This window comes from Neophocaena asiaeorientalis, unplaced genomic scaffold (genome assembly GCF_003031525.2).
Source record: "Neophocaena asiaeorientalis asiaeorientalis breed wild unplaced genomic scaffold, Neophocaena_asiaeorientalis_V1.1 scaffold591, whole genome shotgun sequence".
Taxonomy (NCBI): domain Eukaryota; kingdom Metazoa; phylum Chordata; class Mammalia; order Artiodactyla; family Phocoenidae; genus Neophocaena; species Neophocaena asiaeorientalis.
In genome coordinates, this window is record NW_020173494.1 from 633488 (window position 1) to 657958 (window position 24471).

Here is a 24471-nt window from a genome sequence, read left to right on the forward strand (position 1 = left end):
TTTTATTGATGGGTTTAATTATGTTTGTCTTTAGAGTTGTCCTTTCCTGAGAACAAGGACCTTGTCTCATTTGCTGTTATGTTGTCTGTTATAATCCAGATGTGGATATTTGATAAAACTTTGATTAAACAATCTTTATGTATTTTATATTAACTCCTTTATTTGCTAGCAATATAAAAGTAGATTGGAAATAACCAGATTTCAAGTTAGTGTGGTTTTGAGGTATTTGTGACCCAGGTCTTGCCAGGTACGCGCCTTTGGTGTAATTCAGGGTGATATGCTTTAGAGGTGATATTTCCATGATTTTTTGCTGTACTATCTCAAGTGGCTGGATTTGGTATTTCCTTAGCCCTGACCTGACATTTTAATGTGGCCAAGTTTCTGTGGCGTTTTGGTAAACACCAGGGACTGTTGCCACTGTGTGTATCCTCACTGTCCACCCCATGCTCTCTCTTACTTCTCATGTAAGCACCAGTTATTCTAGTCACTTTTCAGGATGTGAAATTGTTTCTAGAAAGTTTGTCCATGACCAGTAGCAAATTGAAATTTGAAATTGTTACATCTGACTTATTTGTAGAGGATGTTTAGGAGTGGTTGAATATGTTACCTGTTCAAAGGTCTGGACTCACTGCCTTTTGCTCTAGAACCTGTTAGCTACACAGAAATGTCAGACCCAGCAAAAACGTATTCACCTATCTACATGCATATAAAACTGAATGAGAGTTGAAAGTCAATTTATTCCTTCATCCAGGATGAACAGAACACACGTTACTTTTCTAGCAGAAAGGTCTACTTGTGAAGTACAATTATGTTTGGAGAAGTTTGTGAAGTTAGAGGGAAATTAAGAGCATTAAAGATTGGAAGCTGAAATAGTCTGGTGAAACCCTTGTAGTTTTCACCATCCAAGAAAGATATTTGTGTAAAGAAGTACGATTTGGAGAAATAGTGTTTGGAGGTAGAATGTTCTCTGCAAATTACCTTTTTCAGTATTCAGAGTTAACCTTCCAGATTATCTGGTGACCTCTTCCCTGCTCCCCTCATCATTTCCTTTAAATTTGCACATTTTAATCACATATTTGAACAAATTGTCTGATTTTCAGAGACAGAATCTCTCTGTAAACTTTGAATTTTAGTTGAAGCATAAAAATTAGTTAGAGAATACCCTTTCTTTGACTCACATCTCTTAACCTTTCTCCATTTTAGTATCCACACTGCCTATTGAGAAATGTTATGTGAAATCGAGTTATCTTTCTCTCCCTCCTATCCCCATTCTTTTTTTTTTCTTTCTCTTTCTCTCCCTTCTCTCCTATGGCAATATTTAATTACTTACTCTGTTTCAGGAACTGCTCCAGATATTGGAGATACAGTGGTGAATAAGACAAAATTCTTGCTCTGTAATGAGTTTGTGTGTTTATTTTTTCTTCCCACCTTCATTGTTTTGGTGTGTACATTGTCTCTAATTAAAATATGAAACTGGGTGAGACATCTTAGAAACTTAAAGCATGCCTACAAATGAAGTAGTCTGTCAACTGATTTTGGAAAACTGAAGGACATTTCTAAGGAGAATTCACATGTGAAGAAAATAACCCTTATCATATATTTAAAATTATTTCTTTTCTAGGGAGGAATGCTCTTCACCTGGCTGCAAAGTATGGGCATGCATTGTGTCTACAAAAACTTCTACAGGTAGTAAAAGTGGTTAATACTTTGACTTTATTATTTTGACTGCAAATAACAGATGTGTTTTTGGAACTTGAGATCAAAGAAAATAGTAGGCTAGCTTTGACTATTAGCTTACATAATATTTTTTCCATCATTTGTGAAAGAATGTGAACAATAAAGAGCAAAGACTCTGAGGGAAGTGAATTGCATAACTCAGTGTATTAAAAATAAACAACAAAGACTTGACCTTCCTGTTGACATTAGCTGGAGATTGGAATTTTCTGTCATCTGGTATATGACTTGAGATGAAGTGATACAGCATAGGATCTATATATTTCTGTATAAACATCAGTAACTCAGACTATGTAATAACATCATTAGTTAAGCTTATAATCAGGCAACCACAAAATTCTGTGAACTACTGGGCTAAATTACGTTTTCAGTTGAAAGGTCTAGTCACACATTTCCTTAAACATGTTTGCCACTAAGTTTCACAGCAGAACTCATTTGTTTTTTCTGATTCAATTGTTCAAGTTTTAATTCTTGCTGGAAAAAAACCCCAAACAATAACAGTTTCTATATTTCATGCGATTGTAATGTACCATATGTTTTCCTGTTTACTGGAATACTGTTAAATTTACAGTATAATGTTATTATATTTGTCGCATGTCAAAATATTTATGGCTTGTCTAGTACTCTTTAGAGTTCTTGATAAATGCAATATTTTTAAGATTAAATAACAGCTGTTCATTTGAGTCTCGATATTTAACTTGGAAATAAAACTTTCTTAGGTTACTAAATATCTGTGTTTTAAAACAGTACAGTTGTCCCACTGAACGTGTAGACCTGCAGGGAAGAACTGCACTTCACGATGCAGGTAATAAGCAAAGGTTTCACTTGGACATAAACAAATCTTTGTTAAAATGGCTGGGCGTTTAAATTAATTTCAAAGTTTTAACATGAATATATTTGTATAATTCATGGAGAAACAGAATGTTATGAATTTTTTATTTATTCAGATTTGAAATTTATTGGATTGTACGGCTTAAAAAGAATCATTCAGCCGATATTTACAGGCCAGGTTGCTAGATACTGAAAGTCCAAAGATGAATAAACCATAATCCTGCTCTCAAGGAGCTGTAAGTACCATGTGTTTGCTTGGGAACTGGTAGGAGAAATGGGAACGAGGAAGACTTCTCTTTCTTAAAAACTATATTTACCTCATTAACATGTCTGAACCTCATTTTCCTCATCTGCAAAATGAAGTTACTAATACTACGGCAGTAGTGGTTATAACTGAATCATGAATAGTACCTGGCACGTAGTAACTTCTTAATTAATGGTGATGGTGCTTGTTTTGATTTAGAGGTGTCAGTGCTGAATTACATATCATTGTAATTTGCTGTATTTTAAAAGAGATTTATATTAGTAATTTCAAAGATTTTATTAATCATACTGTATATCAAAATTTATCTGCATTATTCTTTAGGTGTCTTAAAGAAAATGATTAGAAAAAAGTTAAATATTTAAGGATTTTTGGAATGTAAGATAGTCTGACCCCTGGGCAGACTCCTCTAAGACTGAAATTCCTAGTTAACTAGGTGTTCAAGGAAAAGCAAAACAAAACAAAACCTACTGTTTCCCTTCATGTATATGGAATATCCTTGGTAGATTAGAGGATTAGAGTAGTCTCTGTTAAAAATGTATTATACTTCAAATTTCCTTCAAACTTTTATACTTTTGATTTTCTTCCTTTTAAAAAAATTTTTATGTATTTTTGTGATAGTTTAATCTCTCACACAATGCATTTTTAAAAATTTTGGTATAGAGTGCTATTATTTGCAGAACATTTTTACATACATTGTCATTTAAACCTCACAGTGACTCCTGTGAGTTTCTATAGTTTTATATTTTTATGATAATTTTGTATTACTACTTACATAAACAAAAATAAATAATTAAAAAATAAATAAAAACATAGACCTTGATTCGTATGTGATATACTTATCAAGCTTGTGTAGTTATGGGTTCATCAAAACAAATTTATAAATTAAACTTAAAATCATAAAAAATTATAATTCATTTCTGTAGCACTAATTTATTGTTTGATGGAAATTTTAAAATGATTTTGCTGCTTAATGAAGTATGGATATGTGTCACATGATATTTCTGTTCTCCTACCACCTTCTCATAGTTGTTTTTTAATCCATCCAACCTTATTAATAATCATGTTTTAAAAATTATTAAAAATGTTATAATTATTAAAAATTAAAAATAATCATGTTTTAAAAATGTTAATAATCATGCTTTAAAAATTATTAAAAATGAAAATTTGAAACATAAAGTTAGACTATCATATTAAAATACCTTATACCCTTCATCCAGCTGAGACAGTTGTCAGCATATGGCTAATCTTGATTCATTTATACCACCACCCATTATTCTCCTCTACTTGGCATATTTTAAATCAAATCCAAGACATCATAAATTTTATCCATAAACAATTCAGCTTTTATCTCTGAAAGATAATGATTCTATTTTGTAACCTAAGTGTAATACCATTATCACACCTAATGCATTTGAAAATGTTTTCAATATCATTTACTCAATGTTCAACTTTTTCTAGTTGTTTTTATTTTTTTTACTGCTTAATTGAGGTATAATTATTATACAAAACTTGTATATAATTATTGTATAATGTAATGTAATAACGTATTGTACATAATTAACAATATGGTATTGTGTACTTTAAAATATATTAAGAGGATAGAGTACTTAGTATTCTCACCAAAAAAAAACCCCCCAAAACAAACCCCAAAAAGCACACAGACACACAAAAGGACACAAGGAAATTTGTGGAGCTGATCCATATATTTAGTACCTTGATTGTGGTGAGGGTATTACAGTGTATGCATTTGTCCAAACTCATCAAAATATGTACAGTAAATATGTGTAATTTTCTGTATATTATAGATTTTATTATCCCTGTTTTTAAAACTGGTACAACTTAACAGATTGAAATTTTAATATTTGTTCAGTAGGTATACAGATGAAGTTAGAATGAAGACCAAGTTGATGTAGTAAAAGAACTCCAATATCAGTTGCTTATAAAAAAAAATGGAGTGGTATAGGTTGGCAGGTGGCTTGAGGTCATTCATGAACTGAATTCTTTCCATCTTGTTGCTCCACTTTCCTCTGGTATCTTCCTCAGCAATGTCATTGCAGCAGGGTTGTAGTCATATCTGCGTTCCAGCTGGCAGGAAAGGGAAGGAGAATAGGAGGAGCGCATGCCCACAGTCTGAGGCCCAGATTTGGAAGTGGTAAATAGCCCTCTACTCATAATCCATCAATAAGAGCAAAGTCAGTTGGTTGTATTTATCTGTAAAGGAGGCCCAGAAATGTAATCTCAAGATAACTAGTCATGGCCGAGCTGCCACACTGTAGAAGAAGGGGAGAACAAATTTTGGTAACAATTGCCGCAGTCCAGCCCTCTGGCCTTCCAGATATTCCTGCAGCCCCTCCTTCCCACACATAGAACATTATCCCCATCCCAAGGGAGAGGATACGTAACCAATTCAGTCACTGAAGCCACCTCAAAGTCTGGGATTTCTGGGTGACGTGCACTTGTGTATTTTTGGCTCTGAAATGGCTCTTCATGGTCCAACAGTTTGTAAACTCAAAGAAAAGAGATCTGCTTCTCACAATATAGTGATGCAGCGAGAACAGGATAAGTAAAATAAAGACTCCCTTTTGGAAACAGGAGAACTGGGGAATACACAGCAGTCACTATTCAACAGCAGGTTTCAAATACTGCTGAGCAAAACTTGCAAAGCCTTTCAACTGAGATCTTGGAGTAAATTTCTTGGTTAGCTCCTTCAGGTGCCCCCCGGTTTTGTTTCCTAGGAGAAATCCCTTATTGTCATCTGTGGGCCCTAGCTCTGCCTTCTGGGAGGTTCTTGTCCATTATCCTCCAAGATCACAGGTAAATTGGATGTTGGAAAGTATGCTCTCTATATAGGCAGCTTAAGCACAGGAAGAGTTATTAGTTTTAGCTGACTGGGCTTTTGGGTTTTGGGGTAGTGCATTCCCTCAAAACCTTGGTAGGTTTCTGGCCTATTTGTTGCCAGCCACTTCCATATGTCAGGAACCATTTATTTTCTGGACATAAAGTTCTTAACCCTCCTTTATTTCTTGTTTTTATTTCTGGACTTATGATTCTCTACCTCATTTTATTTTATTTTTTTAACCAAAATTTAGAAAATTTATTTATAAAATGTTCAATACTGTGTAGAACATTAGGTTAATTTACAGAGTTTTTTTTAAAATTAGTTTCAGGTGTACAATGAAGTGAATCACTTATACATATACACATACCTACTCCTTTTTTAGATTCTTTTTCCATATAGGCCATTACAGAGTATTGAATAGAGTTCCCTGTGCTATACAGTAGGTCCTTATTAGTTATCTAGTTTATATATAGTAGTGTGTTATGTCAATCCCAATCTCCCAATTTATCCCCCCCAACCCCGTCCCCTGGTAACCATAAGTTTGTTTTCTACATCCGTGACTCTACTTCTGTTTTGTAAATAAGTTCATTTGTTCATTTTAATACTGCCACCTCAAAGCCATCTGAAATAATAGTCTTGGATGGGAATGTAGTATCCTCAATCTGATCTTTATTCCAGGACTGGATCTGGTTTTTTTGTTTTTGTTTTCATTTTTCCTTATTGGGCTGTCTTTGAGAAAAGTTGTGACCAACAATAGTTTTATATCTTGCTGTTTGGTATAGAGAAACAATTGGCTTCTCTATACCTGTGAGGTCCCAAATATCTAGAAACTATTCCCTTCCATCTGTGTTCATAACTAATTCTTGCTTGACCTCATCTCTTTCTTGTTGACCTCATCTCTTTCTTACTAAAAGCAGTAAGCAGCCGCCAATATGCCCTAAAATTTGGGCTCTTTTCTATTGCTTCACCTAGAAAGGCTCCATAGTCACACAGTGTACCTTGTAAATTAGCACAGATGATAGATCTATCAAATGTTTTGCCACAGTATGAGAAAAGTCACAAGGTTTCTAGCCTGAAATATGTTTACTGACCACCTAGTACCCAACCACTAAACCAGTGCTGTATAATTTAGGTATCTGTTAACAACAGCACCTGACTCCTGATAGCAATTTTTGTCTTGGTTAGAGATAAGATTATACTGCTAAAAAAAAAAAAAAAGATTATACTGCTATGACAAAATAAAATAACATTTGCTTTAAAAACACACACACACACACACACACACAGAGAGAATTTATTTCCTTCATGTCACAGCCCTAATGAGCAGATTGGCTTGTACCTCTGCTTCATATAGTCATTCAGGGACCCAGATTTCTTCTATTTTGCAGTTCTACCATTGCCTGGGGGTGTTGTCCTCATCTTTAAGGCTGAAGCTGATAATAGGTACCTGTTATCCTGCTAGCAGGAAGGAGAAAGATTACGGAAGAATGTATAACCACTTTTTAAAGCCCTAGACTCAGAAGGTAGCACATGTCCCTCATGTCAGACTCCATTGGCATGATCTAACTCATGTGGTCATGCCTTCATGCAAAGGAGACTGGGAACTGTGGTCTAGGTGAGCCACCCTGTGCCCAACACAGTTGTATTACCATGGAACAAGGATGAACGGCTGGCATTCTCCATCATCGCACCTTTAATACTGACTTGATTTGTTCAGTATAGTATAACTCTGGAATTTTTTATGCTTTACATTTTTTCCTTCTTATTTTTAATTGGGCCTGAATGGTTGTTATTTTATAATTTCTGAATTAATGTATTCAGTTTCAATTTATCTTTTTTTTAAGATTGATTATATATTTTATATAAAAGACTTTCTGGATTAAAGACATCAGAAATGAAAAATTGACTTGATTTTTTAATGTATGTTTGGTTTTACTTTATTGAATTGCACCAAAAAAAAAAAAAGAACACTGACTTAGTACTTTTTTGTGCAAATAAACTAATATCAACTTATAAAACTTTTATAAAAACTCGTGGGAAGTATAAACACAATCGTACTTTATGAATTTGACCACTTTTTTCCTGATATGAACTCTAGTGTTGATCAGAGAAGAGGCATCATGTGATTTTATAATATAATTTTTAGCAAAATGACCCTGCTTTTGCATCAAGGGCAGACATTGCAGTTTCTGTTTTGAAAAGGAAATATAAATTGTATGAATCATACTTTATTTACTGAGGGTCTTCTATAAAGAAAAAAGTATATGATTCTTTTTAAAAAACTGCACTAACACTTCAAGGATTCAGTAAGTTATAGCCATACTTTAAAATATACTATAAATAGAAAGTTTAAGTGTGATTTTCATTATCAGTGGTTACCCTTAGCACAGCAGTATATTCTTGTCCTCTGCAAGAGTGACAGTGTTCCTTGGTCCTAATAAATTATACAAAATTTACAAAATGGTCTTGTCTAATCCATTTTCAGATAGAAAAATCAATGCTTATAATGCTAAACTGAGAGTGAAGGATGTGAAGTTTAGTACTTCAGGGATTGAAGAATTTAGGCCTTATACGGGTCTAGCAAAACACCACGTGCTACCAACAGATGTTCACCATTTATCATTTTCCTTTGTTCCTCAAAGCTATGGCAGACTGTCCTTCTAGCATACAGCTGCTCTGCGACCACGGGGCCTCAGTGAATACCAGAGATGTAGTAAGTCAGTTTATGTTTATTCTCATTTCAACTCATGTATTCTGACTTTCATGTTTTGGGAGACTCGTTGTCTGAATGCTGTCTTATTTTTCTTGTTGCTTAGGATGGGCGGACGCCACTTGTTCTGGCTACTCAGATGTGTAGGCCAACAATATGTCAACTGCTGATAGATAGAGGGGCGGATATTAATTCCAGAGACAAACAAAACAGGTAATTCTTTTATCACGGCTCCCCAGACACCAGCTCGATGCACAGTGATCCTGAAGCTCTGCTGCTGTGACTTGGCCTTTCTATCCCCTGTGGTTCTCCCTTCCTTGGAATTAGCACTCACTTCTTATTACTCTTCAGAGTTGGCTGAAGAAGGAGGGAGAGGGAAATGGGGGATGATGACAGGGTAAACTCGAAATACAGGCAGTGATTATGGCCTGTGTTCAGGTCAAAGAACTGAAGAAAAGAGTAATTATATCCTAGTTATTTTGAGCTTATAAAATAATCTTTAATGAAATGGGCTCAAATAAGGAAGAAGAATAAAAAATGACATTTATAGTCTCTACATCTTCATTAGTGAATCTTTTGAGAGTAAGGGAGTGCTTGCGTGTCCTGGAGCTTGACATGTTTCAGTGTAGATTTTCTCAAGGTGTTTTCTCTCCTTTCTGCTGGGCACAATGCCACCTCCTTCTTTGAAACTGAGTTCATTTCTGTACCCCGATACAGATTTCATCAATTTATCTCTGCACCTGTATTTGATGTTATTTTAGTTGGTGTGCACTAACAATTTCTATCTGTAATTCTCTCTGTCCTCTTTTCTGGGTCTAGTGTATCATGCTGCTTGCTATATTATAATTCTGATGTTTATAGTCACGGAGTTTCTGACAACAAAGTATCTGAAATACATCCCTTCCACCAGTTGAAGCATTACCGTAATTTATGACAAGTTTCTGAGATTGTATAGATGATTACTGGTAAAATTGTTGGTTTCTTTTCAGTTACTTTTATTCTTCTAAACACGTATTCTGTTGTTTGTAGTTCACTGGAAGTAGATAAGTATAATTAGTTTTTGGATGTCAGATTTTATAGCTCTCATTGTTTTCATTGTTCAGGCATCTCAAAGGAGGAAATTCTTAAGCAATTAAATCATTAATGTGATTTTTAAGAAAGTGGCTTTTTTTATATTACTTTGTTTTTGTGATACTATGATCTGGCTCCAAGCATGATTTGATTGAAATTTGATTGAAAAATAAATTTTAGGATCAGAAAGGGGTGATCTGGCTGATCCACGTATACATATTTTTCCAAGTATACATATTGTTCCAAGTATGTTTGTCTGTGTTATTTCATTGGAACTTCACAAAAAAACCAGTGTGATAGGGCAATGTGTATTATATTTAGACTACATATCAAATGGTTTTAAAGGTAAATTAAAATCTGTTTCTGACACTCTGTATTCAAGTTTCTTTTCTTTCTTCCTGTCTTACCTATAACATTTTTTCCCTTATAATAAAAAATTTGTTAATGCCTGTTTTATGTAAAACTGCATTCCAGCAACTACCGGGGAGTATAAAAGAGGAATAGAACAGACATCAAATAAAGGCAAAAACCAGTTTCCGTATGAAATTCAATATTCACAATTGAAGACAGAGTCATATATAGGATAAGTCACTTCATTTCATTAAGTGTTGGTTGCCTCAGCAGTAAAAATAGAGAATTTCTAGAGTACTTCTAAATTTCCATGATGATTTAATTGTTGCATTATTATGATCTGCCAATCATACTGTTAAATGTTTGAGTGCTGACGATTCTATCATGGCAGAATAAACCAGTGGTCCATGATAATGGGGTTAATCAAAGAAGGTTTATTTGAGGGCTTCCCTGGTGACGCAGTGGTTGAGAGTCCGCCTGCCGATGCAGGGGACAAGGGTTCGTGGCCCAGTCCGGGAGGATCCCACATGCCGCGGAGCGACTGGGCCCGTGAGCCGTGGCCGCTGAGCCTGCGCGTCCGGAGCCTGTGCTCCTCAACGGGAGAGGCCACAACGGTGAGAGGCCCGCGTACAACAACAAAAAAAGAAGATTTATTTGAGAAGGCAAATTTTAAAATTAAGTGTGAAAATGTGAAGGAGATGTGTAGGAGAAGAAAGGCTCTTCTAAAGAGAGAAATCAGGAATAGGAATCTGATTCTTGTTTTGGAATAGAAGGGATTCATTGGTGACGTTTGCATGATGTGGTTCAGTTCACAAAGTGATTTATTTATTTTATTTTTTTCAGTAACTGATAGTGTATTTATAAAATGAAAACCTCTCTAACAAAATACACTTTTCACTGGGAAAATCAATAAAACAGACAAATGGATCTACACAAAGTAAAAATTAACTTTGGTAAATTTCAGTGTAGGACAGTCCATAACAAGCTTATTTGCCCTTACTCCCCCAGAGCTGATCATCTTTCAAGTTAAGATTTTTAAAATATTTTTAAATTGAGATTATTATATTGACATTTGTTTCTCATTCCACATCTTCAGCCAAGCTCTGAGCACTTACAGTTCTCTAATTGTTGGGAGCTTAGTCAGAAGCATCTGGAACACTGGTGGTGGAAGAGTTTGCTGCAACACTTGCAGTAACTGCTGTGGCCGTCCACACACAGCAATTGCATTTGTCAGACGGTCAACACCCTTCTCATATTCACCTTGAGCTAGTAACTCTTGCAAGCTGTATTTCTTCAAGGAAGAATTTCTGAACGGCTTCAGCATCTTTAAGGTTAGGTAACTTGGAAAGTCCATTTCTCTCCTTGGCAGGCTTCTGTTTCTTTCTTCGTTCTCGCAGCCTGTTCTTGAAGTTAGGATCACTCCATCTCTTGGGGTCAAGGTTAATGCAGTACCCAATGAAAAGGGCCCCGCACACACTGGCGGAGATGGCGCTGTTCCGACCCTCCATCTTCTCTCCAAAGAGGAGTGGGGTTGGCGGCAGCAGGGCCCACGATGAAGCCCTTGGCCGAGAACCCTTGGAAAGGACTGTGCCACTCTGTCCTGCCACCCACCACGAGGGAGGCGGAAAGGCCTGCAAAGTGATTTAAATAGCTTGGGTTTATCATTGTAGGTTTTGCACAGATAAGGTGACAGTATCAGTTGTGGAAGATCTTTGTGGCAATTAACTTGTAGTACATAGAAGGACTGGAATAAAGGAGGTTAATTTGGTAGTAGAAGTAACAAATGTGTGTAGGTAGATGTAAAATGTTAGCTCTGCAAACTAAGACACAAAACAAATGTTTTTTATAAATGCAATGGAGTTAAAATATAAGATAAAAATATGAAGTCAAATCTGTGTCTATAACAACGTGGCTTTTTAAAGTAATATCTGTTCTTTAAGAAGGGGACCTCTGAAAGAGATTTCTGAAATATTTTTTTTTGATCCTTCTCAAGGTCTTTTATTCTTCCATCTTGCCTTCTAGGACTGCTCTCATGCTAGGTTGCGAGTATGGTTGCAAAGATGCAGTAGAAGTCTTAATCAGAAATGGTGCTGATGTAACCTTGCTGGATGCCCTTGGCCATGATAGTTCTTACTATGCAAGAATTGGTGACAATCTGGACATTCTAACCTTACTGAAGACTGCATCAGAAAATACCAGCAAAGGTACCAGCAGTTTTCTGTCACTAGAAAAGTGCTAGTTAATAAAGAGCAGCTTTTAAAGATTTAGGTGGTAGAGCTACAGTTCGTAAGAGGCAAAACACTCCTTACAATAAGCAGTATTGGTTCATCTCCCTCTCTGCCCCATCTCCCTCTCTGCCCCAGCTGTGCGGTTTTACATTATAGTCACTTGTTTTGAGGCAGTGTGTGTTACATTTATTGTCCAGTTTATCCAGTCAACCCTACTCTACTGTGGAGTAATTTAAGAACTGAAAAGAAAGAGCCAAATAAAGTGTTTTGCTAATATATATTTTTTGATGAGGAGGGGTGAAGTGCTTAAGCTCTTGTACTTAAAAAGTTTTAAAGAAAGAATCATTGTTTAAACATGTATTTAAAATATTCAAGTAAGATTTATTGAATACTTGTGCCAAGTATTTTCGTATGCTTATTAAAGAGAAATTGGAAAGCACAGCAAGTAAAATCAACCACTCATTCTACCACTGAGGAGCCTCTACTAACATTTTGAGGAATATCTTTCCAGTCTTCTCTCTATGCATAAAATTGAGGTCACCTGTAGTAAGCTGTAGATTACTTTTTGTGTAATATAGTTCGAAGACTTTTGCCTCATAAATAAATATTTTTTCTACAGTATGATTTTTATTGATACATAAAATTCCATCTAAGTTTAATTTAATTAAGCAGTTTTCTATAGGTGTCATTTAAGTTGTTTATACAGTTTTTACTAGTATAAATAACCATTTAGTGACTGTCATGCATAAATATTTTAGCATATTTTGATTATACCCTTAGGATAACTTCCTAGAAATTGAATTAAGAGGTTTCAGGTTATGCACATTTTTTTAAGCTTTTAATATATATCGAAAAGTTGCCTTCTAATTTAGGATGTTTTAACTTTTGTATTTTTCACCTGTCTCCCCTCCCTGGCATTAAATATCATCTACAGGGATGTTGTCATAGGAAAAAAAAAATACTTTGCCAATTAGATAGGCAAAAGTGATATTTCATTGTTGTTTTAACTGTAAGGTCGTAAACTTCAAAAGAAACTTAAAAATTTATTTCTTTAATATTGACTTAATTACATAATTGGTGAATGCAAATCTACCCAAGTTAACCTGCCGTTTCACTGTTCCTCTTTCTCCTCCCTTTCCCTCTCTTTAAATCTTCAGGGAGAGAAGTTTGGAAGAAAGGACCATCTTTACAACAGGTTAAAAAATTATGTATATTGTGCAGTTTAAGTAGTGTTGAGTAAACCTGGGTAATGGTTATATATAACGGTTTTGAGTTTAAATGCATGCCGTTCTCTCTTCCCAGTTAATCATGCCCATGTAGAATCTAGGTCATGAGATCCTGAGGCTTTATCCAGGCACTGTCACTCAGCTTGAGACAATGGGTCTTAATTACAATGAATGTATCCAATGGGAAATAAGTAGACTCCTGATTGCTGGTCTTGAACATCCAGCCTTTTCAAGTATGGAATATTGCACCTTGTTGAGTTTCTTTGATGATGAATATTAGCTTGGTAGACCCTAGACAGTTTTCTCCTATTCTCCCTTAGTAACAGAGTCGAATATCCCCTGATGTGGGAAAATTCTTCCAAGCAATAAGAAATGAAGAAAACAGAATTCAAAACTGATGATATATGTGATTTCAATGCCACTGTTAACATTTTGATTTCTTTTTCTTTTTTTGCTGTATTTAATTTAATGAGGATTTGACTTAAAAAAAAAAACACAATACGTGAAATAATTCATACCTTGCACTAAGTTTATTATCAAATCACTATTTAACCCTGGTTTTGTGTCTCAGTCTCAGTAGATGTCTAATCATTTCCCCTGATCTCTTCGAGTTAAAGTGTGTGGGGTTGCTTTGCGCACTCTTAAACCATCTCACCCAAAGCTAGTGTAGGCAGCTCTCCTCTTCTGCTGACTGTCCCCTTCCAGGCTTTCAGCTTTTCTCTAATGAGAGGGACCTGAGCACTTCCAAACCCTGAAGAGAAGTAATCAGGTACCTTCTGAACCATCCTGTCATCATTCTGTATCATTTCTGTAGCTCGCACCTAAATTTGAAAGCTGTATGAAAGCATGCTTCCTTTTCAGTCCATCACAATTAAGTAATACGTCCCTGCATGGGTCATATCTGCTGTCACTTTTCTTTCCCATCTGGAGCAGCTGTTTCAGCCTTTTCTCCCATTCCTCAGATAACCTAAGTGGGTGTAGAGGGAAATAAAATGTGCCCTCTTATATCAATACCAGGCATCTCACACATATTAAGAGAAAAACGATTTCTGAAATATACATGTATTTAAAAGAAAGAATTATTGAATATTAATATGGGAATGGTATCTAAATGAATAGGAATTATCTGAATGAATTCATGGAGTTAATATTCTGCTAAGAACAGTAAAACTCATTTGTTTCAGTTGTTAATTAAATACATTTAAAAATATCTGCTGTAAATAGGATTTGTTTGTGTACTAAGGGACATATAATCCTTGTTATCAAGAAGCCTACAGTATAGTTTAAAAAAATAAGATGTATTCAGTTACTTACTATATGCCCATTACTGTTCTAAGTGCTGGGGATATCAGCGTTCAAATTCCCTGCCCTCATGGAGCTCCCAGCCCAGTGAGAGAGATGAACAGTAACCAGATGGGTATTTAGCACCATGGCAGATGCTCTGAAGACAAGCAGAACAGGATTAGGGAACGAAGAGGGAGAGGGCGGGAAGCTATTTTAGATGGTGTGGTCAGGAAGTGACTGACATTCTAGCAGAGGTCTGAAGGAAGTGAGGAGGGAGCCAGCGGCTCTGTGGGTGAAGCCTCAAGGGCAGAGGGAAGGGCAAGTACCAAGCCCCTGATGAAGGAGCATGTTTAACATGCCCGTGGGGCAGTAGAGGGGCAGAGTGACAGGAACCAGAGACCAGAAGGGAAGGCAGGGGCTGAAAGTGGTACGTATGATGAGACTGGTCAGATTCCACATCAAGAACGGCCCTTTGGTAGAAGGAATGAGGCTAGACATGTAGTTTGGGCCAAATCGTGGATACAGAGCATCGTCTTAATGGGAACTTGTTCCTCTAATTCTAAATCCAAGCTCATTAGTACGATAGTTTAAACACATGAGTCAACAAATAATGTGGAACATAAAATTATCTTGGAAAATTAAAGCATTCACGTTTTGTTTCTTTAGCTCTCAAAAAGGAAGAAATACCTTTCTAAATTATTGTGTAGATTTAAGGATCAATTTGGGCAAAAAAGTTATTTTATCTCTTGTTTAGTGATTGTATTGTGCTTTTATTAAAGCAAATCTCTAAGCTGGAATAAAGTTTCAAAGCAGTAAGTGTACAAAAACAGATCATGTACCCAACCAAGTCATTTAGAAATCTTTTATATAGCTTTAGTCAGTGGATTGTCTATCTCTTTTTTATCACACCCTTTGATATTTTATCTCATCAGTACTCAAAGAAGTAATTTCCATATTTTCTCTCAACATTAATGTAACTCCCCCCCGCCTCCTCTTTTTAAACACCAAATTCTTCTTTGGGGAATGGTAGCTGATGCTTTATAGTACAACGTGAGTTTTGCCTCTAGTACAAATTCTCCTTTTTAAAATTTGGTGACTTTGGTTAAAATAAATACTTAGCAGTAGGGGTTTTAAATTCTGTTGTTTTTTTAGTATTTAAAAAATAGATTATACTTGATTTATTTAAAACCTATATCCTTAAAGATGCTTTCCATTTGGAGTTTTAAGTGGAAACACTGCCACCTTGTGTTTTGTACAGCAAAATTTAAACTTGGATAAACAGAAAACCACTAATTGGGTGTATTGCCTATTGAGGAAAATGTACTTTTCTATATTCTCATACTTGCTAACCTGTGTTTTCTTATGTTTTACCAAAGCGAAATTTGACGCAGATGCTAGATGAAGTAAATATGAAATCAGATCAGAGGGAGCATCAAAACATTCAGGTAAAAAGAAAAAAAAAATTGGTATCTTCCTTTGCAAAGAATTCCAGCATTGTTTGTAGTGGGGTTGGGGAAAAGAAAGGAAGCAAAAATGCGGGGGAAATGAGTAGGGGATGGAAGGGCAGCTTGTTATGTTTTGTGATTCTACTTTCTTGCCAAATTCCTTCTAAAAGAATTAACTTTTGATATGAATGTTTGAGTCAGTATTATCTTACAAGAAGTATTGTTTTAATATATATTAGGAAGTAAATAATTTAATAACTTTCTGTAAGTTTTTGTTGATTTAAATATGTTTGGGGCCATAAAGCATACATTTGTATTCCTTTTAGAAAATTAATTATAGTGATAAAAATGATGGTTATCAATGTAAATAAACAAAATCTGAACTTTTTCTTAAAGTATTTTTTATTTTGATTAAGAAAAATAATTTCGGTAACCACATAGCACTTTTTACCTTTTATGTTTGTCAAAGTGTTCAAAAAATAATTATTATTTGGATTGTGTTGGAAAAAGAGCCATAATTAAATGGTTTATTTTATGACTGAAATACCATTAAAATATAAATTGAATAGCCTTTTCCATATGATAAAACAAAAGCATTTTATTTGGGTTTTCATAGTTTACTATGTAGTGTTAAGAAAGTGAACTGTAGCCTTCAATTGGAGGCTTAAATGTTTTATCAGAGCACTGAAGTATTGATATTCTTATGCTTTGTTAAACTCATAAATTTGAGAGGTGTTTGGCAAAAGTTAAAATGACATATTCTTCTGCTATTTTCTATTTCCAGATGATGCTTTTATTTCTTATTTATTAGAATCATGATGGTTTGCTGTCTTTGTATATAGTTGTATTTATTAGTAATCATAGGACTATAATTTTCTGCGTTATTTCTCATGTATAGATTTTAAATGATTTGAATGTCATTGGAATTATTGTATCTTTATACTTAAAGCTGTTTTATATATGTATATATCTGTTTATGATAGTGAACTGCTTTTAGAAATTTCTTCTGTAAGAATTGCTCCTTTAAAGTTGGTCTGGCACCTGTTATCTTTGCTATTTAAGGATCTGGAGATTGAAAATGAAGATCTGAAAGAGAGGTTGAGAAAAATTCAGCAGGAACAGAGAATATTATTGGATAAAGTAAATGGTTTACAACTACAGCTGAATGAGGTAAATAATCTGCGTCATACCAGAAAAATCCAGAACTGTTTTACTACGAGTCATTATCATCGGTAACGAATTGTTAATGACGGCCCATCACAGCAAGTCATGGTGCCAGGTGCTAAAGGAGGTAAAATCAGGTCATTGCCCTGTGGAAAGTCATATCTTATTAGGACCTTTACATGAAACAAGGTCGGATCTAAGAACAGAGAACACTGTTGGTCTGTGGTGATGACAAAGGACTGAACTGTGATTGGAGTTGTGGGATTAGAGAGGAAGAAGTAGACAGAAGACATGAGGAGGAAGAGCAGGTAAGAGTTTTAAGTAACTGATGGGGTCTCAGAAGAATCGAAAGTGCTTCTGAACCTGGTTAGTGAGAAGCATGAATGACAATGTAGAGCACAGAAGTAGTAGCACATAGGCATTTTCTTCTCACAGCCTCATCCCCAATCTTAATGACATGCACCAGTCTTTTTAAAAGATATTTGCTAAGCTCATGCTTTTTAACATAAACTTTCAAGAGTGAAAATACATTTCTTCTTCTTTTTAAATTTAGGAAGTAATGGTTGCTGATGATCTGGAAAGTGAGGTAGGATGATAAGTTTTACTTTAAAGCTGTAAATTGTTGTGTAAATTGAAGATAACATTGCAGTAGAGGTTTAAATCCTGAACTGACGTGGAGACAGAATTCTCTTTTTGGTTATTGCTCAAAGGAAAAAACAAAACCTATGTGTGACTGTAAAATTATGTTTTGAGTATAGTGGCATGGGTTATTGTAGGCATTTTCTTGTTACTGAAATGAGCCTCTGAATGGCTCATTTTCTATGAAACTTTTCACGAAAAGATATAAAATTCTAAGCATTATAGAGAAAATGATAAGATTTAAAACAAACCACAGAAATTTGAATTTTTCATAATATTGTTTGTGTATATCGTATATTATTAGTATAGTTCTACAAATTTTGAACTCTACTAGTAGTTAAAAATTGACCAGGTCAGGGCTTCCCTGGTGGCGCAGTGGTTAAGAATCCACCTGCCAATGCAGGGGACACGGGTTCAATCCCTGGCCTGGGAAGATCCCACGTGCCACGGGGCAACTACCCCCGTGCACCACACCTACTGAGCCTATGCTCTAGAGCCTGCGAGCCACAACTACTGAAGCCTGTGCACCTAGAGCCCGTGCTCCGCAACAAGAGAAGCCACCACAATGAGAAGCTTGCACACCGCAAGGAAGAGTAGCCCCCGCTCGCCGCAGCTAGAGAAAGCTCACGCATGGCAACAAAGACCCAACACAGCCAAAAAAAAAAAAAAAGTTCCGTTTAAAAAAAAAAAAAATTGACCAGGTTAGAGAATTCATTCACTATAGTCCTCAAAGTAATTCTAATTCACATTTTCTAAAACACATTTTTAACACAATTTCAAGCCCAGGGTGATTTTGCTCTGTATTTATTTCTTTCCATTTCAGAAAGAAAAGCTGAAGTCCCTTTTGGCAGCTAAAGAAAAGCAACATGAAGAAAGCCTAAGAACTGTTGAGGCTCTGAAAAATAGATTCAAGTATTTTGAGGTACAGAAAGCTTCAATAAATTATTTCATGTAACTCATAATGGGCAGTGGTAAAGGGCTTGAAGTCAGGCTTGAATTTGAATTTTATCACTCTCTTCTTTATAGTGTGACCTCGGGCAATTTATTTAAAGTCTCTGCGCTTTGTGTTGCTTTGGCAAAATTGGGGTGATTGTCCTTTTTTCCACAGAGTTGTTTTAAAGGTTAAATGAGATCATTGAAATTGACTAAACTGACATTTAGTTCAGTTCCAGTTTCTCTTCCCCAGCCTCCCTCTTTGTCATCTTTACCTTTTCAAGACATACTTTTACCTGTAAAATTACAATGATTATGACGGTGTTAATAAAAAGCATCATTTAAGTGAAAAGCAGTAATCCCAGGATTATCTCAGAAAGGACCTTGTGCATATATGGATTTGTTTGGTGAGAGTAGTGTGTTAATAAGGCTCAGATCATATACTTATCTTTTGTTGACTCAATTAGCTCTTAGTTTTTCCAAGACTATGTTTTGTTTTGTTTTGTTTTGCTTTTTTTGCGGTATGTGGGCCTCTCACTGTTGTGGCCTCTCCCGTTGCGGGGCACAGGCTCCGGACGCGCAGACTCAGCGGCCATGGCTCACGGGCCCAGCCGCTCCGCGGCATGTGGGATCTTCCCGGACTGGGGCACGAACCCGTGTTCCCTGCATCGGCAGGTGGGTTCTCAACCACTGCGCCACCAGGGAAGCCCCCAAGACTATGTTTTCTTTAAACTTTTAATCAAAATACAATATACGTTAAAAAGAACATGTTAAAGTGAATAAGTTGAAGAATTTTCACAAATCTAACATCCCAGATCAGGAAACACCACATAACTAGTACCCAGAAGCCTCCTCACGCTTGCTCCTTGCACCAAGGGTGACCACTCTCCAGACTTTTAACTGCATAGATTTGTTCTGCAAGGCCAAAATATATATTTTATAAATGTTGTTCATCATTGGGGTCACTGAAGAGAGTGGCTGATTCAATGTGAGTCTTTTATCTTTATTGTGGAATATAACTCCAAAGTACATAACAAAAATAAATTTTTTGTGTGTAAGTTTAAAAATATGGGTGTAGCTATGAAAAAGACATGGATGTATCTCAAGACGTAATGTTGCATGAAAGAAATCAGACACAAAGAGCACATACTGCCTGACTCCTTTTCTGTGAAGTGCAGAACTAGACAAAGCTAATCTATGCTAATACAGGTCAGAATAGAGGCCACCCTTTGGTGGCCGGTTACTGACCAGGACGGGGCATGAAGAAACTTCTGGGCGTGCTAGACAGGTTCTATATCTTGATCTGAGTTGTAATTACACAAAGTATACATATGCAAAACTTCATTGCACTGTATTACTTGTGTACTTTATTGCAGGTGAGTTATGCCTTGATACATTAAAAAAAAACAACCAAAAACCTGTGTTTCTATTTATAGACTGAATTCTGAAATTATTTAGAAACAGTTTTCTAAGCTAAAGAACAGTCTAGTATAGGGCCTTCTATCTCTTTCCACATTTGAAGACTTTTTTTAAGGTTAGTAGTGAAACTAGTGATAGCTAACAAGTTCATGACCCCCAACCATGTGCCAGAAATTGCTTTGTGCACTTTACATGCATTTAATAAACACATCAGCTTGGTATGGTATGTTTTCATTTTATCTCCACTTCATAAGTGAAGAGACTGAGGCAAAAGCAGTTTACCCGTGCGGGGTTTTATAAATAAGAGTAAGTGTCAGAGCCAGAACCTGAACTCAGGCATTTTGTGCCCCTAACTACAATACTAGTTTTACACTCAGCTGGAGAAAATACAGAAGTGTATGTGGGCCTTTGAAGTATTCATCTAAGTTTGACACCTATAATTGGGTACTGTTTTTGTGTTATTTTTCTCCTAAGAGTAGACGCCCATGTCTTAAGAATAGATGGTTTTCTGTAGCTTCAGACAAGTCTGTAACTTTGAATGAGGTTATTATAAACTATAGGAAAATACTTACTGTTTCTTATAAAACAACATATATTTATTTCAGAAAAATTAAAAAATATAGTTAAACTAAAAGTAGAAAATAAACACACCTATAAGCCCAGCACTCTTAGCACCTGACATCCTTTCAGACCTTTGTTTGTACAAAACTTGTGTTATGTACATGAATTCAACAGGTAGTCTTATTATTTATCCTGTTTTGTAAGTTTTTGCACTCAATATAATGGGGGCATTTTCCCCAGTCAGATGAATTTTTATACTAGAAATTATTTATAACCTTCAAAAAGAAAATTACAGGGTCCACTTTATATGTGACGCAGTATTTATGAGAGCAGTCCTTAAAAACTAAGGAATCATAATTTATAAATATTGAATATCCACTACTATATCATCTCACATACTTAAAAGTCTTCATAAACTGCCAACAGAATTGCTGTGTTATGTGTAATACTTAATATGTAGGCATTTTCCTTATAGAGCAGGTTTGGGAAAACATGGATATTTTAGAACAAGGCTAATTTTATGTTGTAACTCATGCATTTGTTTTCATTTGAGTCATCAAGTCAAGGTAATGAACCCAAACTAAGTTTTTTGAACTCCTTATGTGCCTTGGCCTCCCCTTACCCATTCATGTATAAGCCCATTTACTACCTATTACAGACTCTAGTATTAAATATTACTTAGAACAAAGAGCTAACCTAAGTTTACAGATATTTTTCCATACCCTTGGGGCAATAAGTATTAATGGGACATTAATTTAGTTACGGAACTGTGGGCCGTTTTTATCATGGTCACCTATCAGAGTCTGACACATAGCTATTAGTACTAATATAGACAGATACACAAACATGAAGTACATCTGCATACCTTTACTCTCAAAAGTATAGTATTTTAATTTATGTTAGGTTCTTTGTGTCTAGCTTACTTGGGATGAGCAATCTAAATATATTTTAACTCAGAGTATCTAAAATTTCTCTATTCTCCTTTTCCTAACTGATGTATTGATGGATTTATTATGAACTATATGTAGCTCTTTGCCTCAGTTTCATTTCCTGCTCTCTGTCTCCTTTTACCTTCAAAGGTAATTGGTGTTCCATAAATTCTGAAAGAGGGGGTTAGGCTAATGTTTCACAGGCGATGAGGTAGGGTTCGTGCTCCCCAAAGGTGGTAAAGTAAATTGGTTTATAGAGGTGAATGTGGCATTCATTTCCTTCCTTTGAAGTAAAGAAACAGCAGAGAGTATGCATTCAAGGTTGTTTCATTTCATTTGGAGATTGTTTTTTTTTTTTTTTTTCTTTTGAGCAGTCAAGTTTTTCCTTGAAATACTTGGCTGCTTTTATTAAAATGCTGAGTGAAGTAGTTTATTCCCAACTGATCTCTCTAACTGTGTTCTGCCTTTCTGTGAGTTCGAGTAGAATAATACCCAGGAGAAACAAGGAGTGTTGAAAATGTGGTTTTAATGACTGGATCATTTAGAGCTAAAATAGATACAGAATTTAACAAAATGAAGTAGTATTCACCTAAAATGTTTTAATGTATCCTTCTGATTTCAGAGCAATCATTTAGGATCGGGAAGTCATTTCAGTAAGTATAAAAGTATAGATTATCATTACAGTTCAAGCAAAAAAAAGAATGTTTATGCCTCTTTATTTCGTCTAACTGTATATGATATTCCTGCTGCAAAACTTCATCCAACTACTTGTGTGTTATACCTCAACATGGAACTAGGAAGAGATTAAAATGACTCCTGTAGTCTCTAACATAAAATCTGGTAATCACTGAGGTTCTGATTTTCCTTAGGACCTAGATTTTTAAATTGTATATTGTACGCATTACCAAATTTGCCTTGTTGCATGTTAGACATTTATCTTGTGATATTTGGTGCCTGCTTTTTATGGAAAGAGATGTAAACATAGTTTTCTGACTTGGAGAAATCTTTGGATATAGTCTCAATGCAGGTAAGCATTTTAAAATTAGATGTTCCATAAATATTTATTATTTTAAGACTATACATAATTTTCGCTTTTGTTTATTCTCCATTTTTAAACAGTTTCTCTAGAAAAATCTAATTTTTTGCTTCTTGTTGAATATTAAATTATCCGTTAGCTAACTACAATCGAAATATTTATCCTATAAATTGCAAAGAACACCATTTTTATTTTGACTAATATACATATTTCATAATAATGGTTTAACTTATTTAGTCTAACAATTTTACATAATTCAAAAAACTAACTTAGTGGGACTTCCCTGGTGGTCCAGTGGTTAAGAATCTGCCTTCCAGTGCAGGGGATGTGGGATCGATCCCTGGTTGGGGAACTAAGATCCCACACGCCGTGGGGCAACTAAGCCCGCGCACTGCAACTACTGAGCCCACGCACCTCAACTAGAGAGCTCACGTGCTGCAAACTACAGAGCCCACGCTCTCTGGAGCCCATACGCCGCAACTACTGAGCCCGTACGCTGCAACTACTGCAGTGAAGAGCCCGCGTGCCACAACTAAGACCTGACACAGCCAAAAATAAATAAATAAAATATAAAAACCAACTTAGTATCTATTCAAAAGAATATACATACTTTCCTTATGTATATAGGAATAATAAGGAAAAATATGGATATTTTAGAACAAGGATAATTTTATGTTGTAACTCATGCTTCTTTTTTACTTGAATAATAAAGGAGATAATAACACCAAATTAATGCTTAGCCTTCTTTGATATGGATATTTAAGATATCATTTATTTGGACTTATTTAGGAAAAGAAGATATGCTTCTTAAACAAGGTCAAATGTACATGACAGACTCACAGGTAATATTTTATTTTAAAATATACTTATAAAAATAATTGTGCCTTTTTTAAAAGAGGAAAAGAGCATTGTATATTTATCATCTATATGTACATTGAATAAGGTTTTCATTATCAAAGAAAAGTTGGCCTTGTGGTCTTGAGTTTAATAAAAGCAGATATTGCTGTGTCTAGTGCCCTCTAGAGTATTTTTGGTGACAGTGACTTAAATAAGAGATTTGAATTACAATTTCATTGTCTTTGACAGTAGCCCTCTACTCTTTAACAGCAGTTGGTCACCTCTTCATATTTGCCCATTAAAGGGGGAGACAGGTATGAATAATTCAAAAGGCATTTGTCTTGACTTTTAAATGTATTGTTCCTTGCATTCAAATATATATTCTATATTTTGGAAATTCACCACAAAACAAAGCTTCCAAGGCAGAGTGTTATCTGATTTTCTTACTTGTTTAACTGCTCCTCACTTTTAGTTTCCAGTAAATACAAGGTTTGCATTTTTAGTACCTTCTATGAACTGCAGAACTGATAAATATTTGGTCTTTTAAAGGTTTTTTTACATACTTTCTTCTGTAGAAGAGTGAATTAGCCTATATGATGTCTAAGATCACTCTAAGCTGGAAACTTCTAAGATTGTAAGTTGAGAGACTGGTTGTCAATCAACTGAATAATATTTAAGAACATAAGATAAATATTTGATTGTAATAAAATAAGTATGGAAATTGTGAAGCTGTGTAAGTAGTTTGTTGGTAGATGATAGTAGTCTTAGTCTAAAGATAACTGGTAAGTTGAAAGATAATTAGAAGCAGACTGAGGCTGAGAAATTATTCCATGTTGTTAATTTTCTTCTTCATCCATGGGAAGGCAGTGTGGATTGAAATGAACAACAGTAAAACCTGCCTATTAAAATAGTGGGTTGTACTCATAGCACATGGCTTTTTTACTCATAGCACATGACTTTAAAAGAGCC

The 24471-nt window shown here is 35.3% G+C and overlaps 1 protein-coding gene and 1 pseudogene across 2 annotated transcripts in view; one reads left to right on the forward strand and one right to left on the reverse strand.

Moving 5' to 3' along the window:
• UACA (uveal autoantigen with coiled-coil domains and ankyrin repeats) overlaps window positions 1-24471 on the forward strand; it is an 85667-nt gene that overhangs the window by 49502 nt on the left and 11694 nt on the right. For both annotated transcript variants that reach the window (XM_024747530.1, XM_024747531.1), the window contains exons 4-15: window positions 1622-1686; window positions 2482-2539; window positions 8312-8382; window positions 8486-8592; window positions 11824-12005; window positions 13187-13224; window positions 15916-15984; window positions 17047-17154; window positions 17702-17734; window positions 18611-18709; window positions 22252-22282; window positions 23455-23507. In XM_024747530.1, coding sequence (XP_024603298.1) covers window positions 1622-1686; window positions 2482-2539; window positions 8312-8382; window positions 8486-8592; window positions 11824-12005; window positions 13187-13224; window positions 15916-15984; window positions 17047-17154; window positions 17702-17734; window positions 18611-18709; window positions 22252-22282; window positions 23455-23507 — 914 coding nt within the window. The remainder of the gene's footprint in view (window positions 1-1621; window positions 1687-2481; window positions 2540-8311; window positions 8383-8485; window positions 8593-11823; window positions 12006-13186; window positions 13225-15915; window positions 15985-17046; window positions 17155-17701; window positions 17735-18610; window positions 18710-22251; window positions 22283-23454; window positions 23508-24471) is intronic.
• LOC112401340 (mitochondrial import receptor subunit TOM20 homolog pseudogene) lies at window positions 10881-11309 on the reverse strand (annotated as a pseudogene).